The 22,803-nt window shown below is 41.5% G+C and overlaps 1 protein-coding gene across 1 annotated transcript in view; it reads left to right on the forward strand.

Moving 5' to 3' along the window:
• The window catches only part of NOTCH2 (notch receptor 2), a 147,850-nt gene that overhangs the window by 69,239 nt on the left and 55,808 nt on the right, over positions 1 to 22,803 (forward strand). The window contains exon 5 of the mRNA XM_081026861.1: positions 5,385 to 5,507. Coding sequence (XP_080882987.1) covers positions 5,385 to 5,507 — 123 coding nt within the window. The remainder of the gene's footprint in view (positions 1 to 5,384; positions 5,508 to 22,803) is intronic.

The following is a 22,803-nucleotide window of genomic DNA, read 5'->3' on the forward strand; positions in this document are numbered from 1 at the left end:
GTCCAGTTTTCCTCAGTATTCCTGGAAGTGTTTCCTGTTCTCCCACGCTTGGCAGTTTGGCCCACGCGCAAAGGCACCTTTTTCACCGAAATGCCTTCTCTAGTCCCTACTCCCTTTGGGGATTACAGACCGTTTAAGGTCTTTTAGCAATCTGCGCTTCTCTAGCTGAACACTTAGCAAACTGATTGTTTATTTGTTCATCTTTCTCAGCAGACACTCTTGTTTTCACTTTCACCCCCAGCATCCAACTTCACGCCTGGCACAAAACTGAGACTGCATGTGTGTTTGACAGATGAATGAATTGAACGTGATAGAGAATTCCTATATTATATAATTTTTTAAAAATGTACTGAATTTATTTCTTTTGAATCCCCATATTCATTTCTGTGACTTCTTTGGTGATAAAATTAGAAAGGAAAGTAGAGAGCATTAGGAAGATATTAAGGGAAGCAGTGGGAGCAGCAGCCTGGGTGGGGGGTGGGGCTGAGGGGGGGCGGCGGGTACATGGGTCCGTCATGGGGGTCAGTGAGCTTCTCTGGGCTGATTCAGAGGATGTTTGCCAAGAAAGTCAGTTGGACAGAGATGGGACCAGTTTGCTTTTGTGATAGGCTTCTCCCAGGAGGTGGGGGGGGGGGGCGGGAAGTACCCTTGTAGTGTCTGCTTTTACCTTTGTCCCATTCCAGGTATCCTTGGGTTTTTCCTCACTCTTTCATCCGGGCGTACGGAAGATTTTCCTAAGGACTTTCAGCCTGGCCTGAGAGAATCCCCTTTCTGCTCTCTTCTTTGTGCCTCGCCACCAAACCTTTCCACTCTCGCACCTCCCAGGGTCTGAAAATGGAAAGATATGGATGCTCTCTTGAGACATGCTATTCTGTGTGTGGGATGGTACACTCAAGACTCTTCTGCCCCCCACCTTTACTGTCATCATTTATCAGTTACGTGGCCCATAGTTGTATAACAGCCCTGTCTTAAAATGTTCCTTCTAAGTTTAATTTCTCTCCTTTTGGCCTTTTAAGGCCGTGAATTGGCTCAAAGCAGTGGATTCCTTTTAGTATGGTCACGTGAGCCTCTCTGTAAGTCGGCTACACACGTCCCACCCACAGGTCTGGAGACTTGTCTGTTTCCCTTTTCCCTAAAACCTTTAAATATATTTTTAAGAAGTGGTTGCTCAGTAACCTATTCATATAAGCCTTACCCCTTCCCCCTTGGATAGACTTTCTTGCAAGAATTTATTTACCAGCCATTTCCAAAAAGAGTTCTGTCTCTCTATTTTTAAAGCATAAATCCTGTCTTAACTTTGGAGGAGAACTGATTTGGCCTGAGTTTTTCTCAGACATGGGAACTTTTGACCTAAGGTCAGTCTTTCAGATTATTGAAAGAGAACTCAGAGGTCCCAGAGCGCATACTGAATGAAACTGGGTAATGTTTTTAGTTCAGTAGTTTAGACTCCTACCTACTAGCCGTGTAAAATTGGATAAGTCAGCCACGTGGCTTTCCGCTTCTTCACCTGTAACTTACAACGGCTAGATCATCTCTAAAGAAGGCTTTGATCCCTTTGATATGTATAGTATTAGCTAATATGTGTAGACGATTTACTAGGTACTGTTCCATGTTTCTCCTCCTGATGTAAGAGCTTTATTGAGATAATTTGCATCCCGTATAATTTGTTCTTTTAAAGTGTAGAATTCATTGGTATTTAGTATATTCGCAGATATGTGTAACCATCACCATGATCCATTTTAGAACGTTTAGTCACTACAAAAGAAACCCTGCACCCCGCAGCATTCACTCCCCATCCTTCCCGAATCCCTCCAAGCACTAGGCAACGACCAATCTAAGTTCCGTCTCTATAGATTTGCCTATTCTGGACAATTCATATCAATGGAAACACATAATATGTGGTCATTTGTGATTTGCTTCTTTCACTTAATGTTTTCGAAGTTCATCCGTGTTGTTGTATCAATACTTCATTCCTTTTTATGGCTGAATGATCTTCCATTGTCTGGATTTACCACATTTTATTTAGTCATCCATTAACTGACATGTGGGTTGCTTCTACTTTCTTGGCTATTATGAATAATACTGCTATGAACATTCTTGTACAAGTCCTTCTGTGGACATATGTTTTCATTTCTTTTGATTATATGCTGTGTTTCCCCGAAAATAAGACCTAGCCGGACCATCAGCTCAACGTGTCTTTTGGAGTAAAAATTGACATAAGACCGGTCTTATTTTACTATAAGACCAGGTCTTACCTGGACTTACCTGGTCTTACGTTATAGTAAAATAAGCAAAAATATTAATTATATTATAGTAAAATAAGCAAAAATGGTAAGTTTTGCTCCAAAAAACACAGTAGGGCTGATGGTCCATCTAGGTCTTATTTTTGGGGAAACAGGGTGCTTAGGAGAGGAATTCCTGGGTGATATGGCAACTCTGTTTAACCTCAGGAACTGCCAGATGGTGTTCCAAAGAGGCTACACTATTTTCCATTCCAACCTGAAGTCTGTGAGGGTTCCCAATTTCTCCACATCCTCACCGACACTTGCTATTATCTGTCTTTTTGATTATAGTCATCTTCGTGGGAGCAAAGTAATATCTCACTGTGCTTTTGATTTGCATTTCCCTGAGGACTAATGATGTTGAGCATCTTTTCTTGGGCTTAGTGGCCATTTGTGTGTCTTCTTTGGAGAAATTTCTATTCAGATCCTATACCCATTTTGCAAAATTGGGTTATTTGCCTTTTTATTATTGTGTATATTGTATTTTTATTGTTGTTATAAGAGTTCTTTATATATCCTAGATACAAGTCTCTTATCAGGTGTATGATTTGCAAATATTTTCTCCTATTCTGTGGACTGTGTTTTACATTCTTGGTGGTGTCCTGTGGCACCCACATGTTTTTAATTTTGATGAAGTCCACCTATTTTATTTTTTCTTTTGTTGCTTGTGCTTTTGGTCATATTTAAGAAAGCTTTGTCTAGCCCAAGTCACAGAGATTTACTCCTGTGTTTTCTTCTAAGAGTTTTTAAATGTTAACTCTTACATTTTGAGTTAATTTTTGTGTACGGTGTGAGGAAAGGGGTCCAGCTTTATTCTTTTACATGTCGATATTCAGTTGTCCCAGTACCATGTATTGAATGAAGTGCTTTTTATATCTAAATCATTTCACCTTTACAACAGCCCTTTGAGCTAGGTCTTCTTAATTCCCCCAGAGAGGAAAGGTATAAGTCTGTTGCTCATGTTCACTCAGGTATTGTCTGGCAAGGCCAAGAGCTGAACCTAAGCAGTTTGGTCTCAGAGGCCATGCTTTCACCATGAATTAATCTTTCACCTACCTCTCTCCCTATTGGCAGAGAAGAACTACCTCAGAAATAGTCAGTCAGTCCTAAAAAGAAGACATTTGATGTCTTATAGATTGTGATTATGCTAAAATGTTTCTGTTGTCTTCATTTGCCTGTGGTTGGTGAATTCAATTAGTTGTAGCATTGGCTAATAAAAATTCAGGGTCACAGTTTCAAATCCTCATGGTTTGGCTTCAGGGACTTCCTCACTTCCCTGCCATCCTAGTGAATAATATTTAGTCTTAATCACCAGAGAGATCAAGTTACGGGGGGAGGACCTTACCAGTTCTATATCATCACCAGACCACACAGCTTCTACAGTGGGGGGGCAGGAGCCCCATTTCCCTCCCACACTCTAAAACTCTACCTTTAACTTTTCTAAAGAATGTTTCTGCTAAGAGCACTCACTAGACTAGGAATGCAGACCTCAGTTCTTGTTCAGGGGCCCCTACGTGGTGATTCTGGGTAGTTTTGCCCTCACTTTATCAGAGTTCGTGGTGGGCTTAACCAATTCACCAGTCTCTGACTCATTAGTCTGTCTGTGAGAGGTTCATAGGATTAAACAGATGTGTGAGTAATGTGATCATTTTTTAAAACTCTGAGTCTGTAAAAATTTTTCATACTTTCTCAAGTTTACTTAGTGATTCATCTGCTTGAATGGACTAAGTACCAAATACCAGGAGAAACAGAATTCTCTTCAGTCAAGCTTTCAACCACCACCCCACCCCCTCCTATGAAGTGATCTTTCTTTGGTCTCTGGGTAATTTTTTTGACCACTTGGTTTGTGCTTATTTACATGACTGCCACTATATTAAAAGAAACCTGCCATGTTCCAGTGTAACAGAGCAGATGTAGAATGCCACAGTAGCTTGTGGTAAGGAAGGAACAAAGGAAGGTGGATGGATTTCTTTCCCAACCACCAGGCTGAAGATGCCTCGAAAGCAGGAACTCTGTGTCTCTTTTACTCACTGCTATAGCCCAGTGCCTCGTGTAAGACCCAGGAAGTGTTTTGAGTGAGAGAGAGCAGTCTTAAGGGACGTTTTGAAGAGGCCAAATACTTAGTCATACTCTACTTCGCATAGGAGAAGGTTCCGTGACATTCTCTTGTTTTAAAGCTGGTAGGCTTCTCTTTTAATAGCTAAGGCATTTGGTAGCGAGGACAGAGGAAGGAAAAAGCCCAGTGTATAAATTACACAGGAACACACTGAGGGCAGTTGGGGTGAAGTCTGATGTGCTAGTTTCAGTTTTCATAAAAGGGGAAAATCAAGAGGAAGGAAGCAATGCTATAGAGAGAAGGATGAAGAAGTGGAAGGGTTGGTACGTTTAATTAGTAATAATGCCACCCTGTTTTCAGATAGCTTTTTAGATTTCTAGTGCACTTTACTCATGGTGTGGCATTTACAACAACCTAGCAAGGTGGGCTGGGCAGAGAGAATCAGCCTCATTTTACAGACGAGGAAGCTGATTCAGAGTCTGGAATTTGCCATCTGTTAAATAGCTTCCAGGTACTAGTGAGGTTGGAACTTGACTTATATCTTCAGACTTTAATATTTTTCTTACGCCCTCTACCCCCACCTAGATTTCCCAAACAGTCATCCGAAGGGAAAAAAAAAAATGGAATGTAAACTTAATTAGACAATTTTTTATCTGTTCTTCTCATTAATTTAGCATGGAGCTGGGGTAAATCTAATACCCCTCACCCCCCTCCGATTTTTTTCTGGAACCAGGGACTAGGTATCCCAAGTAGAGAAGCAGGGAATTATCTTCACTGGGATTTTATGAAACACTTTGAAATACTTGTGAGGGAACTGTGAAAGCGTGCCATGGGCATAATGTGTTCCTCTAACTGTCTAGCTATGCTGGTCGCCAGAGAAGACAGAAGATGGGGGGATTTTTTTTTTTCATTGGGGTGACCAGCTGCTGGCTATTGAACCGAAGTAATGAAGCAGGTCTGTTCTGAGGATCATGCCCTGTGGGAGAAGAGCAGATCATTGCATCCGTGTGAGAATTCACCGTTTCTCCTTGCTCTCCTCTTACCAGGTTTTGAAGGGAGCACCTGTGAGCGGAATATCGATGATTGCCCCAACCACAGGTGTCAGAATGGAGGCGTTTGTGTGGATGGGGTCAATACCTACAACTGCCGCTGCCCCCCTCAATGGACAGGTAAGTACAGTGCGGGCAGCGACCAGAGCGGGGCATGGATTGGTCCCCAGAGGCAGGCTGTTCCTGAAGTGGGCACCTTCTGCGAGCGTCTCTGTGCTATGTCACAGGGGGTTGTGCTAACCCTGTATGTTCTCCTTTGTGCACTGGGGCAGCTGCTCTGAACTCGGCACCGTGTGGCAGATGTGAGAGACGAGTTATAGACAGACTGCAGTTATCTGGGCAAAGCAGCTAGAACATTCCCTGGACCATAGTAGATGCTTAATAAATATTTGAGAGGAAAGGAGCATACTTAAATGTGAAAATACAAATGTTCTCACCACACACACACACACACACACACACACACACACACAAATGGTAACCAGGTGAGGGAATGAATGTGTTACCTAAACTTATTGTGGTGATTATTTTGCAACATATACGTGTCTCCAATCATGTTGTGTGCCTTAAACTTACACAGTGTTGTATGTCAAATATATCTCAGTCAAGCTGGGGGAAAAGAAGCAGCAAGAACTTATCAAGTTTTGGTATAGTATCAAAGAATACTCATCATTAGATGAAAAGGCTATTAGAATAGTCCTCTTTCTTCCTCAGCTGAAAAAATAAATAAGTTATAGAGACTGCAAGAGTTTAGAGCTTGTTGTTTGTTCAGACAGAACTCTCTCTCGTCTTATTGTCATGTCCCATAATGAGGCAAAGGCCTGGGCAGGTACTCCTGATGACAATATTTTTATGATACCCATCTCCATTTCTATTTCTTGCCTTTTCTGTGTCCCTTTTTTGCACATAGGGCACAAATAGATTTTTCTACTTCTGACATTAGAAGAGTAGCCTTGCTTCATTTTACAACCGCTTGGAAGTTTCTGATGTTGTCTTAGGCAGATTTTCCACTTCTGTTTGAAAGTTAAGTGATTTTATGCAGACACTTGGTTCCAATTTCTGTTTATTTATCCAACTGAAAGTGGAGACAATTAAGAGCTGGTTAAGTGATTAAGAAATGAGCCTTTTTGAGAGGACTTGATTGATTTAATGTGGAAAGCCAAGAATTAGTTATGTTACGAGGAAGAAACTGCAGTACCAGTGATGGGTTTTGCCTAGCTGAGAAGCCTTGATATTGGATGGTTACCAGTCCTACTGGGGTACTTTCGTATCTCTGGGTTGCTTTCCCTCATGGGCAGCAGCTAATTATTTTGAGTACTTTTTAGAGTTGTAGACAGTGAATAAAAAAGATTAAAAAGGTTTAAAGCTTCAATAACCTTATTTCCTAGAAGGGCACACATTTCTGCCTTTTAATCCCCAAACTGTCCTTTTTCATACTTTCCCACCGGGTTTCCCTAGAATTGGACTTCCCCTAGAATTTCTTCTGGGTCTCTGGATCCTCGGACCTCACTCCCAACGCTCTGCTCTTTCTGTCATGTTCTCTCTTTATCATTTGCCATTTCTCTGGTAGATTTTCCAGAGGCTTTTTTTTTTTCTCTCCCAACTTAAAAATGACTGTGTCGTTACTTCATGACAAATAATAACTGAGAAGATTGGAATTTTTCTCTTTTTAATGATGCTCACCGTGGTATTGAGTGGGATAAGATACTTGTTAGGAACTTGGCTCCATTCTAATCTCTCCCTTGCCCTGCGGGAGAGTGGCTCTGTGTGGCACTAAAGCTTCTGCTGGCAATCAAGGTGAAACGATATTATGATTTCATTGCTGATTTTTCTTTGATGCCACAGTCAATTTCCTGCTTTGATATTAATCACGAAGGCTCAATCTTGGGGGACACTTTCCCAGTGAAATGATAGTTTGCCAAAATTTCTTCCCTGAGGATGTTTAGTAAATGACTTGTTTTCTGTGAAAGTCCTTCTAAGATTTTTCGTTCTCCATGTATTCTCGTGTTTTCTAGCAAGGATGGCAGAAATGATGGATAAGTTCAGTGTGGCGATATTTATTTCTTTTGTTCTGCTGTCATTCAAAGTAGCCCTTGGTCTTTGGTTTCCCACCACAGGTTTCCTTCCTCTATTTCACTCGCGCCAAATCTTTGATTTCCAGTGACAACCTTATCTTTTATTATCCCCATCACCAACAGGAGAACGTCCAAGCTTCTTCCACTGCATATAAATGAAGTCCTTCCTGGCCTCAGCCCTGTCTGCTCTTCTTCTCATGTGCACCCAACAGCACTTCATATTCCAGCAATAAGAACAGTTCCCAGTTCACCCTGTGTCTCCATTCACACCGTCCCTTTTCTCTAGATTTCCCTTCTCCACTCCTCTCCCTATCGTCCTCGGCATGTTTGCCTGCCTGGCTCCGATGAAGTGGTTACCTCCAGGAAGCCTTCCATAACCTCTCTGCAGGCCGAGCTAAGTGTTCTCCTCTGGGCTCACTTATTACCCCATACATTCCTCTGAGGTGATGCTCACCATATTAATACTGGCATTATTATATGCTTGGGGTGAGGGAAGTACCGAGTCGTGGGGTGGTTGAACGGTTGATGACACTGGTTACGAGAGCTCTTTGCACACTTTTGTTCTCAGTAGCATGTAGCTGAGCTATTTACCATCCCAGCCCCCAGCCCATTCTGAGAGGAATAGAAAGAAAACTTTGCGTCGCAGGGTTCCTGTTTCTACTGATATTAGAGCTGTAAATTCCGATTAGTATTTTCTGCTTTATACAAATTAAAGAAATGAATGGGGCTGGAGGCTGGAAGTTAACTAATGTTTATTAACACCCAAATATGGTGCTAATTACAGTGTTTTGTTTTGTGTGATCTTTGTAAGAACTGTATTGGGGTAGAGTTTATTAAATATCCTTTTTACAGATGATGATAGATATTCAGAAGGGTTAAACAGTTTACTCAAGGCACGTGGTGGTTAGGTTAGCATTTGAATCGGGGCTTATTGAACTCTGAGTCTATGGTCTTTTTCCTGTAAAATTGGTTGTCTTTTTAATATATATATTTTAAGGACTTTGAATGATTGAACTTTTTAATTGATTGAAATTTCAATTTATAGTTATATTGTTCTAGAATATGGTGATTTACTCTTTGGGTTTTTTTTCCTTTTTAAAAATTTACCTGGTTACTTTGAGATAAGAAGTTACTATTAAGTGACTGTTTTATATTCAGTCTGGTGGTTTTCTCACTATACCTAAGAGCCTTATTACAACTTTGTTTGAATTCTCCTTGCAGTTTCCAGCTGTAGAGTGGAAGCATGAACTGCTTGATCTGGCTTTTGACAAAATAGAAAAGGAAGGGTTAGAGTTGGCTACTAGGAGAGGAAATGAAGTTGCCAGGTAGCTGAAAAAGAATGGATGAGGTTCTGTAGCTGGAAAAACTAGGTATCAATTTGTAATAAGTGGAGATGTGGCAATTTGGCACATTTTTAATGAGAAGAGCCTGATGGATACCGTGTTATTTTATGGCTTGGTCTTTTTTAGCGAGTTCTGGACTTCAGGATGACCAGACTTTTTTCCCAGTCTATTTATGGTTTGATTTGAGGTAAATGAGTCAGCATCCTTTTTTTTGAAAGGCTTTATTTGCCTTTCATGGGACTAATATCTGTTAGTTACTTTATTGGGGTTTTGGGCGAATAAATGCTGCAATAAAGAGCTTTTCGAGTGTTTCATTTCCTCAGCAAACAATTGTCATGTAGCAGATTCCAGCACCTGAAATGTGACTGGTCTGAACTGAGATGAGCCACAGCTGTACAATGCCGGATTTTGAAGAGGTAGTATGGAAAAAACAAAAACAAAAATCGTAAAATGTGTCAGTCATGTTTTAAATATTAGATGCTAAAAGGATGTTTTAGCTACGCTGAGTTAAATAAAACACAGTATTAAAGTTAATTTTACCAGTTTCTTTTTCCCATTTTTAAGTGCTGTCCCTGTGTCTCTTACGACATTTCTATCGGACAACAGTCCTTTAGATGCAAAGATGGTCGATAGGTATTGCTGCTACTGTGTGGGCGCCTACGCTCTGACGCTGGGGTGGGGGACAAGGGTGGACGTGTAGCTCTCCATACAGGGGGTCTCGTGTTGGCCTCACTAGAGGAAAGCATGGTGGTCTTGTTCTGGTGTGGACAGAGCTGTTTTCTAGTCCAACAAAGGCCTCTTTACCTGACATGGCTATCTAGAACAGTATTCCTGTGTGCCTTCAGCTCCTACCACTTTTCTGGATGAGTGGAAGCCTACTGGAAGAAAGAAAGGGTGCTGGGTCAGACAAATGTTTTCCTTTTTTATTGGGATCTTGTTATAGAGATACGTTCCTGTACAAAATGGAAGTGTACCTAAGCATTGGATGACGCCTGAGCACAAATGTTTTTACTGTTACTGTGTTTGGCCCCAAGCCATCTTAGGAGAGAAGTTCTGCTCTGGCAGATACCCACTTGAGAAACAACAACAAAAAGTTATAAAAGGCCCCCAAATTAATTAAAGCAGTGTAGATTAATGTTTTGTCTACGTAGACTGTTATTTGAATTTTCTTTTTAAAGGTTCATTTCCTTCAGAATTAAAATTGCCTCTCTAAGCTCCACTCACAAATTCCTCTCTGGCAGCTTTTGGTTTTGGGTTCACTCCTAGGGCAGACGTGATTTATTTTCCTGTGCTTGTTCTTAACCCAGAAATGTAATTTCAGCTTGGGCTTAGAATAGTGTTTTGGGACACTAAGCAGAAGTGAACAATGGAAGTTAGGTGGACATGAGTCAAATAAAACCAACCACATTTTCTCTCAGCTCTCCCTTATAACTTGATGAGCCTAAAGAGTGGCTTAAGATTCCCTTTGCTGCTTGTTGCTCCAAATTCAGTAAAAATTTTTGGCATGAATCACCAAGTACATCCTGCCAGAGATGGTGCTTGAGCTCCTTTTGCCTGGGAATGGAGTCCTTTCATGGTGGTATTTGGATTTTGAACTAAATGCCCCATTTCAATCTAGCCTCTAGTTGGTTATCAGCTATTCTCTAGGATGAGGCTTTTCTCACAACCACTTTTTTGCGTGTTTTGTTTGTTTGTTTGTTTGTTTAATCCTATAGGAATGGAGCTTTTTGGTTGAGAGTGGAAACTATTTAATTATATCCAGGATTGCAAAAGTGTTCTCATTTGCATTCTGCATGGGGGAATGGGAAAATGCATCTCCCATTTCAGTTTCTCTGCTGTCAACTCGGTTATGAGGGCTTGATAATAAGCCTGTTTTCTGGAATCCTGCTCCCCGATCCCCGATTTCACTTTGCTCTCAGTTAGGCAGACTGTCAGAGTGCTAACCTGCAGCACCATCATCCCAGAGGTCTCAGAACTGATTAGTGGTTGTGTGGGTGGGGACAGGGGTGAGTGGTTAGTGTAGCCCTCCACCAAATGCAGGAGGTGAGGCTGAGGGGTCTTTCCTGCCCTGGCCCATGATTCTGTGGCTGGCTTTAGCTACATTCCAGGCATGATCCAGTTTCACTCATGGCTTTTCAAGCCCCCATAGAAGGGTTGTGAGGTAACTTCAATAATAGGCATTTATTGCATAAATGTTATATTCAGTATACCATGCTGGATGCTATAAGAGACACAAAGGAGAAAAACCAAGGTGTGATCAAGAAAAACAGTGAATGCTGCTGCTGAGTGCCATCCAACAGAATGGCAGGGATCTTCAGTATGGGAGTGGAAGAAACAGTGTGTGACAACTTTCAACTTGTTCCGTGCAGTCAGTTGGGTGTGAGGTATGGTTGAGAGAAGGTGTGTTTTAAAGTGTGCCATAAATCATGGGTCATGAACAACGCATTAGCATGAAATGGGCAAATGGTTTCATCCTCCATCATGACAATGTTCCATGTCCCACATCACTTCTGGTATATGGCAATTTCTGTCAAACAAAAACATTACGATGAGTCCTCATCCACCTTATTCATCAGATCTGGCACTGTGTGACTTCTGGCTCTTCCTCAAAGTAAAAATGACCATTAAAGGGAAATGTTTTGAATCTAGTCAGGACATTGAGGCAGCCACGACAGCGCAACTAAAGACACTCACAAAAGAGGACTTCCAGAACTGCCTCAGAAAGTGGCAAGAACGATGGGATGTGTGTGTTCGAAGCGAGGGGGAGCATTTTAAGGGGAATTAACAGCAATGTGTCTTTCACTATGATAATTTTTTTATTTAAACATTCACCATATTTTTTAATCATACCTCATATATAAATTCCTATGTTTCTTCAAAGAATAATCAAATTCACTAGGCAGAAATAAAAAAATTGCACATAACCACAATAGGAGGTAGAAAGTATAAATGCACGTGAGTTTGAAAGAAGGATGGATGGGAATGGGGGACCATCCGAGTATTTGGCTGGGTGAGAGGGGAGATTGAGAAGAGACAACTTCTGTTTTGAATCTGAGTATGCGGGAATGTGGGAGCTATTGACAGACATAGAGAAATGGGCTAGAGTTGATGGTGATTTTGAGGTGAGTTTTCCAAATGAAAACATTCAGCAGTAAGACCCAGGCGGTCAGAATACAGGTAGGGGCTAGAGACTCAGAATTTGAGTCTTGCTTTTGGTTGCCTTGGGAAGGTATCAAGTCTGTAAGGGAAAGTGTGTGTGGTAAGAAGAACAGAGTTGTGAGAAATGTCCACACTTAAGAAAATGGATGAGGAAAGGGATCCAGAAAAGGAAGGTGAGAAAAGGGGATGTGTGAGAACTGGCAAGAAGCTCTGCCATTATAGATAACATCACTGCCTGCGTCAGGGGGTACATTTTAAGATCGTACGCTTAACGCAAGACTACATGCCTCAAATGTAGCACCTGTAGCATCTTTCCGCTCTTGCAGGTTTATATGCTTGCCTTGCCTGGTAGATTCTCAGCCTCTGGAGGACTGGGAACTGGTCTTACTTATTTTGCCATTCCCAGGACTGATTTTAACAAATGGTGGTTATTGAATGGATGACAAGCAGGACACTCAAATAAGAATAACTGCAAAGAATGAATCAGAGTTTTTGAAGTCATTGAAAGTCTTCTAAAATGTAGTTTCAAGGGAAAGGAGAGAAGACGGCCAGATTGCAAGGGGGACTGCTAAAAAGGGGAGAGGGGCAGATCCATGGGGAACAGAAATGTCATTCATGTGACTGACCATAGACCCTTAGCCCGGAGTCAGAGTTAAAGCAGTTAGAAGGGGGTTGGTTACTGAACTGGGTGATTTAGGAGAGGTTTGCTTTTACAAGTTTCAGTGGGGGATAAATTAGGTGAAATGATTGTTGGGAACGGGAAAGGAGGGAGATGGGAAATTATAGTCAGAAAATGGAAATACCAAGTTTGAGATCTTGGAATTGGAACACTGAATGTCTCATAATGAGATCCAGAGTGTGAGTATGTTTGTGGGTGTGGAGGTCTGTTGAGTCGAGAAAAGTAAGAGCTCTTGGCTCAGATGACCTTCTTGGTCCTCAATCCAGATGTTTAGTTGATGGGAGATGGGAAAGGAAAGAATGAGAACATAAGCCATGTGCTTAAGTCATTCAAGGAAGTGGAAATTGGTCCATGAGGACAATAGATAGAGGTGAAGTGATTTCATATAGTATTTAGTTCTTTGCAAGGTATACATGTTTAGCAAAATTTGGATTTGAATCCCTCTATATACTTTTTAAAAAGTGTCAAAAATGAAACTGCATGTACTAATTGTCTTTTCTGTAAGATGAGAAATAAGCATGCTTTTACCTCTCTTATATCTTCTCTTCACTCCACAGTTTGTATGACCTGGGATCTAAAAATTCGTATTATTGCATTATTATTATTGAATTTAAAGATTTTATGCACGTTCTTTTGAATTTATTCTTAATATTTACACTGTTTTATAATCTAATTTATAGTATTTTAGTTCTATAGACTAAAGTTCTATGCGTAACTTGTTTTGTGTTAAATACCAGTACATTTATATCACAACCTTTTCATTCCTGAGTTCTTAATTTTCATTTAGTTTTTCAATCAAATGAGTACATCTTTGCATATTTTTTTTTCCAGAAAAGGTACATGTTGGCCTATCTTCAGACCTCTTGGATATTTGAAAAATATCTTTTGATTTCGTTGCCTTTATACACAAATGGCATCTTGTCTAGATATTGAATTATTGGGTCACAAATTAATCTTATCAAGTTTCTAGACATTGTTCCTTTGCTTTTTGTTGTGAGTATTATGGGGAAGTTCAATGTCAGGCAAGTCCGTCTCTATCTCTTTCTCTTCTCTCTCAAATCAAATCTTTAACCAATGTTGGTAAAGGTATATTTTCTATTGTTTTTTTATCCTAATATTTTTTGAGCCCTTTGGATTTGCACACTTAGGTCTGTTCTCACCAAAGAAAATATTTTGTTTTTCATTTGTTTTTGTGTTTTCGGGAACACCTGTTACCTTTTCATTCGGTCTTCATTCTTTCCGAGCTCCAACTTTCTCTCCTCACTATTTTAATTTGCCTGTTTTCTCCCTTGCAATTTATGCCAGCTTCTTGAGCTTTTCCTTCATAACACTGATTTGTTTTCCTTCATTGTCAGTTTTGTTCTTTATAACTTCCAATTCTGGTTTTTATTTGAACTGCATTTTATTTTATTATAATATTTACTCATTGTATCTATGTCGTCTCCCTTTTTGCCTGTCTCTCCTCCTGCCTCCTTTCTTCAGTCTGATGTCCAATATTCTTTTCCATTTTTTTTTAGAACCTACATGCGTCTAAATTTCTTGAGAGCACACAACCAGTTCTTTCTAAACTGTTTTCATTTCTGGAAGCAAATATTTTCACAAGTATGCTCTTTGTCTGCATCTTCAGTGGTCTGTTCCCCATCTTTTATAATTGCAGGATGTTTTAATAGGTGCCATTTTCTCCCCCATTTTACTTATTCTGCTCATAGTAACTGCTTGCCCATAAGTAGAGTAGGTTGATTCTGTATGAAACCCCTGCTGCAGAGTTTTTCTCCCACTGAGATGAGGGACTCTTTATGTAAACTGGTTTAACAGCCCAGCAACCCAAGGAGGTGAGGAAAGAAGCAGAGTGTGGGCCTCCCAGCAGGGGGACTGAAGCTTGGCACCATTTTCTTCTCTGTGTGGAGAAGCCTCTGTGCCAGGGGTCAGCTTTCTGAACGTCCAGCGTTGGCACAGCGTCCATTGCTCTCCATAGTGACTGAGCCTGGATGTGCTTTGATGCTGCTGCATCCGGAATTTGCCCCAGATGCACTGAAGACTTTCTCGTTGCTATGGCAACCACAGGAGCCCAGGGACGGACTTCCCAGTGCTTTAAGTTGCTGTTAACCTGGAGGGGTGAGATGGAGTTCAGTCCGTTCTCCCCACAGCAGCAGAGTGGGCTTTCTGAGACACGGATTGGATCGGGCTGGTTCTTCCCTTAAAACGCTTCCCTGGGTCCTCCCTGTCTCTGGCCCTACGTCTAACTTCCTCTCCGGCCATATCTCCCAACACACACCTTGTATGACCACCCTGATTTTTTTTTTCATTGCCTCAAATGAGCCATGTTCTCTCTTCTATTCAAACTTATACGCAGACACTTCCTTCTGCCTGAAGTACCCCCCTTCCCTACACACGCTGTCTCACATACCCACTCTACACAACCTGGTTAGCATATAAAGTCTCTCTAACAATAATTTAAAGTTCATTCAGCTTCAGAATAATCATGCAGGTTATTCTGACTTTAAGCATGGCATGGTATACTTCTGAGTCTGTTCCCGAGGTATTTAGTTGTGCTTATCTCTGTTTTACAGATCCATGCAATCTCTGGCACTAGGGGCTCATCTGAGTTTGGATTACATAGCAGTGGAAAAAAGAACTTGAGAAATAGTTAAAGCAGGAGACCCTGTGATCTTAGAATATGGAGCCAAATGCTGCCATTGCTATTAATGTTTGAACGAAAGATTATTGTTAATGCAGACTTAGGTGGTTTGAAGGGGTAGTGTGTAGGAAAATGAATTGTCACAAGAAATTGAATTGTCACACTGCTTTGATATGGGATGTCACTGGGTCCCATAATTGTGGCTTGCAATGAAACATACCATCTTCAATTGGACCTGCAGAACATAGTTCTTCTCTGTTCTCCTACTCTGTGCTCCCAATCAAGATGTTTCTATTAGGGCACTTATCATCCTCTATTATAATTGTTTGCTTGATTCTAAAACCCATATTTGTCTATAAGTTCTGCAGCGTAGAAGCCACAACTGTTTTGTTTGCCACTGTCATCTCAGTGTGTCTCGCTTAGGACCCGACACATAGAATATACGTGTTTGTTAAACAAGTGAATGAATGAATGAATGAGTTGGATTATTATATTTCCCACCTTCAACCCTCCAAATTTAGGGCTGTTGTTGGGTTCTCTTCTTCTTACCTGCCTGAGATATTTCAGTGTCTTTCCTCAGTGTGGACCAGATCTGTGCTGCATCTGGAAAACGACACCAATTGTAGGGGAAGATTTGGTAATCAGTGTAAACACTTATCACAGGGTCTGGTACTTAGAAATAGCTTAACAAATGAATTTTACTGTTTAAAGGCAGTAGCAACACTAGGGAGTAAAGAAAAAATGGATTCTCTGCCTGTTTACCTTCGTGCAGATGGAGGCGATTGGAAGAGGAGGACTTCTGTTGAAGAGGGTTGACTGGAATATGGTCTTTAGGGAAATCTTAGGTTTCAGTTGAAGAAGGAAGGCACCCATCACAATGTAGAGTCACCCTTGAGACATAGTTGAAGGATTGGGGTCAAAAGGCAGGATGAATTTGTGGTACAAATGAGATGGAGTTCAGCAGCTAAGGAGGCGGTGGAATGAAAAGTTTTGTGTCTTGATGGCTGGATGTAGACAAGGGGACGATGGAAATGTTGGGAGTCTGAATAGAACAGAGACACCCTGAGGAATGAGGGAGATGAACTGAGGGGTGATTATGGGGCTTAGGATGACTCCAACCCCAAGAGAACACAGGAGCAGATAAACCATTGTTTAACAAATATTTTTGAATACTTCTGAAGAAATATTATTAGCTGGACACTGCTAAGGTGCTGGGGAGCCACTGACGAAGTAAAAAGCTACCACCTGTTTCTTCGTGGAACATACAGTTTAGCAAGGAACACAGACATAAATCATATGATTATGTGTAAATTTTGAACTGTAATAAATGCCTTCGGGAAAAGTAAAGGTTATTAGGAGAGCATACTAACAAGCAAAAATAATTGAGTTTGGGGTAGGTGTGCAAGGTCTCATTGAGAAGGTAATATTTCATCTGTGGACAGTGAGTTAAGAATTAGGGAAAGGTGGGGGTAAAAATGTTCCAGGCACAGGGAACAGCATGTGCAAAGACCCCAATGGGAAGAAAGATTGTGATCATATTCAGAAATGAAAAAAGAAGGAAAAAAAAAGCCAGACTGACTAGAGCTAATGGCGTTTCAAAAGGTGAACCTAGGGAGGTAGTCAGGAAACATGGCTAGGATTTAGAATTTTATCCTTAGTGTAATGGAAGTCATCAAAAGATTTGAACAGACAAATGGCACAAACCACACCACTCCGGGGGTGACTCTTTAGGAAATATATTGACCAGGATACAGGGGAACCAGGCTTTGGAGGCGTCTGGAAAAAGATGATGGCATCTGGCATTAGTGGGACCATTCCGTGAGATGCTTGCGTTTCTCCAAACGTGTATCCCCCACCCCTCCATGATCCCCTTAACCACTGCATACCCCAGGCCTCGTCTACTCAATCATGTGCTTGCGTGTGTGTGCACACACGTATTCTCTCATGAGACCAGTGTTTATACAGAATGTTTCAACCCGCTTGAGTCCCAGCAGGCAGTAGAGTCAGCTTGTCCTCTGTTCGTTCACTTCAGCAGCGGAGTGGAAAATCCCCAGTGTTTGGAGGAGAAGGTTTTATAGGACAGAGGTCTGCTATGATGTAGAGAGATGAAATTCCGCATCTCAGGAGCTTGGGTAACTGTCGGTTGGACGGCTGCATTGGAGACCGAATTCTCTTGCTTTAACCCTAGAAGAGGAGGTAGCAGGGTCAGGGCGAGGGCCAGCCATGCTCTTTTTATATATGTTCTCATGCGGTGATTGTTGTTGCAATGAGAGTTGACCCTTAACGGGGCCATTGATGTGATAAAAGTTTTTCCCACACACTTCACAGTTGAGAGATGACTAGGGAGGGTGAGGACTTCTTCTTCCCAAAGTGCTAAGGCTCAGTGATCATTTCTTTTCCTTTTTCCCCCTCCTCCTCTTACTTCCCAGTCCCTTGTAACTCCGTCAGATTGATGGTTTGTTTATGGTATCTTGAGAGAGCCACAGCGGGCTGTTTGTGTCCCGGTCTATTGTAGCTTCCAAATGGTGTCTGTTACGTGCTCAGTGGCTCACTGAGCTAGAACCTGATGTTAATGAGACCCAGCTCATGGCTTCCATTTCAGTCCGATCCTCTTGGGTTCACGTTCACGCTGTTACAGTTACTGCCACAGCTGTACCCAGAACGTTAACCAACCTGTGGTTTTCAGACAGTAGGATGAGGCAATAGGAAAAGACCAGCGTGAAAGTCACCCTACTCCCGGAAAACCAATTCAGCATGCTCATTTTTCTCATGGTGATTTAACAGTCTCATTTTCCTTAGTTGAACTACTGAGGTGTCTCACTGTTCCCTCATGTGTCCCAATCCTGCCCTGTCCCCCAGCAGTCAGCTCAGAGTCCCCTTCCTCATTTTAAAGGCTAATGTGATAGGCCGTGATCTCACAATCTCAACAGCCATTTCAGCACTTCACGATTTCCGTTTTGAATTTTATCTGTTTCTAATTCTTCTTCCAGCTAGCTGTGCAAATGTGGACAAGTCACTCTGCCTCTCTGGTTCTCATTTCCTCATCTGTAAAATGAGCACTTCAGATGAGCTCTAAGGTCTAGGGTTTAGATTACCACCGATCAATCCCAAATGCCTACTACAGTGCCTGACATGTCACAGTTCCCTGCCCTTGTGGAGATGATAATCTAACGGGCAGAGCCTATAAAGAGTAAATAAATGTAAAATTACAACTTTTGATACACGATTGAATGGAATAGATGCAATGATGGAGAAAAATGGGAGATGTGAATTTGGAGATCTACCTAACTTATAAAAGAAGTCACAGGATGAAAAAGAAGTAGCCATATAAAGAAGAGGGGGAAACATATTTGGGATGAAGAGAACAGGATATACAGAGGCTCTGAGATTGGAAGGAAGTCATGTTCAAGGAACCAACAGTGAGCCATCCTGGCTGGAATAAAATATGTGAAGGGAAGATATGTATTTGACATAGATTTATGAGGCAGAACTATCAGCCAGAGAATTCTCAGTAGGTACAGGAGGCGCTGAGCAATTAAGGTACCAGCGAAGGATTTGGTAGTGTGACATTTCCTACCAAGGTAGTCTAGACTCACGGGGGCAGGAGAAAAGGGAGTTTCTCAAAACAAGTTACTTCTCTTTCTTTCGCACATAGAAAATGAGAAGGGCCTTACAGCCCACTGCCTTAGTGCCAGTGTTAGATGGCAGCACCTGCGAGGTGAGATTACTAACAGGGATAATTGATGCCCTCAAAAACGTGCCTAACTGAGCTTCGTACAGCATATTTTGGGAGTTGACCAGCCAAGTGTGTGTGTTAAGACAGGTGATGGCACATGCTGAGACTTGTTGGGACTGAAGATTTAGTAGCTTGGCAGGACATGGACAACGCAGCTCTCCCTTTTCACCAGAGGCTTTTATGTGCTAGGTCGCTCATAACTTAGTGATCTCTCCCTCTCTCCCTGTGAACAGAAAGTCATTTGCTTTAAGTCCCTCCTATATTCTACTGGCAGACTGATCTTCAAAGGCAGTTTTGATCATGTCTTCCCCCACCCATGAATCTACAGCAACTGCCCTTTGCTTGTTGTATCAAGTTCAGAATTCATAGTCGAACTCGAAGCTTCTTACAACCTCCAACCTTTCTCTTTTTAAACCCCAGACAAAGACTACACACTTCAATCATTGTGATATCTTCAGAATCTAACCTTACCACTATCACCGAGCATCTCCCTCCAGCCCAGTGGAAAAAGCTGGGTGACCTAAATGTACCCACCCCCTCTAGACGATCACCGAGAAATTTTCTTATTTCAATATTTAGTGACCTTTTGCCATTATTCATTTCTACCGAGGGTGTCCTTTAACTGTTTCGTGCTTCCAGGCCTTCTCAGTGTGCTTTAAGACCCTAGGATCCCCGTGACTATATAGGGTGCCAGATGGGTATGGGACTTATTGGGGGGATCACTTCATAGACGGTGTAGATGCCTGACCATTGTGCTGTACACCTGAAACTAATATAAAATAATATTGTCAACTATAATGAGTCAACTAGAATGTCAACTATACATATAATACATATATACCTCATATATATATACATATATATATATATCATTTTAGAGAGTGCCAAAAAAAACGTACACACATTTTAAGAAAGCAAATCTGTATTAAAATTGTAATACTTGACAGAAAAAGCAGAGAACCCTATGATTTCACTGATATGTGGTATATAAACCAAAAAGAACAAGACAAACAAATGAGAAACAAAAACTCATAGACACAGACAATAATTTAGTGGTTACCAGAGGGTAAGGGGGTGGGGGGGTGGGTGATGAGGGTAAGAGGGATCAAATATATGGTGACGGAAGGAGAACTGACTCTGGGTGGTGAACACACAATGGGATTTATAGACGATGTAATACAGAATTGTACACCTGAAATCTATGTAAATTTACTACCAATTGTCACCCCAATAAATTTAATTAAAAAAAATTGTAATACTTGATATATACCAATAACAAATGATGAATACAAGTCACATTTGACTTCTGCAATTACAAGAGGTGCTCAAAGTAGTTCCCACCAGTGTCCAGACACTTCTGATTACGGCGAACTACTGCTTGAGCAACGTTAACCAAAGTGTCCACTTGTATGCATTTTTTTGGCACCCCCGTTATATATAGTCACGGGAGGTAAAGTACAGCATAGGGAATATAGTCAATGATATTGTAATAGCAACATACAATGTCAGATGGGTCGTAGATGTGGTGGGGTTATCACTTTGTGAGGGGTATAAATGTCTAATCATTATGTTGTTTTGTACACCTGAAACTAATAAAAAAATAAAATACCAGTACAAAAAAAAAAAAAAAGACCCAAGGATCAGGGACCTAGCCTGCAAATCTTGTTGATCAAATGCAGGGCTGGATACAGTGACCGCGGTGGAAAAAGGCACAGATTTAGAGTCAGCCTGAGCTGGGTTTGAATGCCAGCATTCCCACTCACTGGTTTATGACCTCGGGAAGGTTACCTCACCTCTGTAAGCCTCCCATTTCTTAGTTTTAGGCTTTGGCATTGGTTTCCTCCTGGGCCAAGAGGGTGATGGCGCGCAGGCAGTGCCTTCTCCTAGGTAACAGACGTGCTACTGGGAACTTGAGAACAAACAGTTGTCATGGCCGCCTGGGTTACTGTCTTCAACTTTCTGCACTTAAAAACTAGTTGATAGAACTCGAATGAGGAGGAGAAGAAAATTCTGACAGAAATGAACCTGGGAAGGAATGCGGTTCTAGAGAAATGTGCCTGAAACAGAGAAAAATGATCCATCCTATAGAAAATCACGTGTACGCCAGTGTGATCAAGGTGATTTGCTAACAAACTATCAAACAGAGAGACAGTTGTAGGGTGTCCAGTGCAGGTATCTCACCTTCACATAGCCGTCTCATTCAAAAACTGGTGAACTCTACCCAAACGTACATTTGAGTTTTGCATAGTAGTTTGCAATCAGGAGATTTTCCAGCCATCCAACTGTGTGGGTCATGATTTCGATCTTCGTTTTCTTCTTTATCCTCTCCACTTCCCCATGCCTTTGTGTTCTTGGGAGACAGACATGCAGAGGTGGTGGTGATATGGTCAGGTTCACACCTCAAGGTTAAGAATGTTAGAGGCGGGCAGGTCTAGTTGAAATCCCAGCTCCTTCCGTGCAGGGCACCTCACACTAGGCAAGTCAGTTTACCTCTTAGAGCACTCTTGGGAAAGGAAACCAAAGCCATCGATTGCCGACTATGAACCACGCATTGTGCTTGAACTTTAACAAAAATTATCTCCTGTATAGTTGAGGAGCTCAGTTTGCTTGCAGCCAAGTGATGAGAGATATACAATTAAATAAGTGCAGTAGAGTGGTGTTGGCTCTGTAATATGGGTGTAAAGAATGGTGTAATAATGGAAGTAAAGAATGGGTGGTCCGTTAGATTAAATCAGGCACAATTAGCTCCTGCCAACAGTGATGGCTCCACAGCTGAGCACACTTCAGGCTTTCTGAAAGTACTTGAGCCGGTTGAATTATCGTCAGGTGTTCTGGGGACCAGGGATAGCCTCGGCGTTTTCTGAGTATAAGCGTCATGCGCTTTTTTTATTAAGCGGTCTCTTCATCAGAATGCCTTTCTGAATTATTCATTGAGTTCTTTTACAAAAAAAGAAAAACCTCGAGGTATTTTTGAGTTTCAGCCACTTGTTGGGTTGTATTTTAGAGACTTCAGGTGACCTGAATATGAGTTCCCTTTGACAGCTCTCTAAACCGGTATTAGAAAACCTCCAATGAGACCAATTCATCTACATAGTCAAGAGTATTCAGCCAATTCATCAACAGATCAACGGGCCTGGCACTAACCTGCTTGCTTGTCAGTTGCTGACGTGCACTTTTTCCTTGTCATGGGGCCCGAGAGCCTTTGCCACAGCCCCCCACCCTTTAGTGACCTGCAGGAAGTCCATATGTGCTCACCTGTTTTGCATTCTCCAGCTTGCTCTTTTTCAGGCAGAGCATACTGATCCTTTTTCCATCTTCTCTTGCATTGGGGTGACTTTTTGCGTCTTAATCTGCAAATCCACATCCTTAAAGCTTGGTTGCCTCAGGCTGAGCACCATTTGCTCCAGGCTCATTCTCTTGGCTGTGTTTTTCACGTCCATATTGTACCATGGCTTTTATTGTCCTTAATCTCTCCTCTCTACCTTTGCTTGCCCTTGCTTTCATGTTTAATTAAACTTTTTATTTTGAGATCACTGTAATTTCACATGCAATAATAAGTATTAATTAATACAGAGAGATACCCTGTACCCTGTACCCTCTACCAAGCCTCCCTCTTGCAAAACTACTACACAATATCATAACCAGGATATTGACATTGATAGTCAAGATATAGAACAATTGCCCTAACATTTTGACTTTTAGATTCCTTCTCATTCTTCTTTTCCTTACTCATCTCTTAGGCTCTTCTCTCCTCGCTCTTCTCAGTTATATAGTCATTGTCCCAGG

This window comes from Rhinolophus hipposideros, assembly GCF_964194185.1.
Source record: "Rhinolophus hipposideros genome assembly, chromosome: 19".
NCBI lineage: Eukaryota > Metazoa > Chordata > Mammalia > Chiroptera > Rhinolophidae > Rhinolophus > Rhinolophus hipposideros.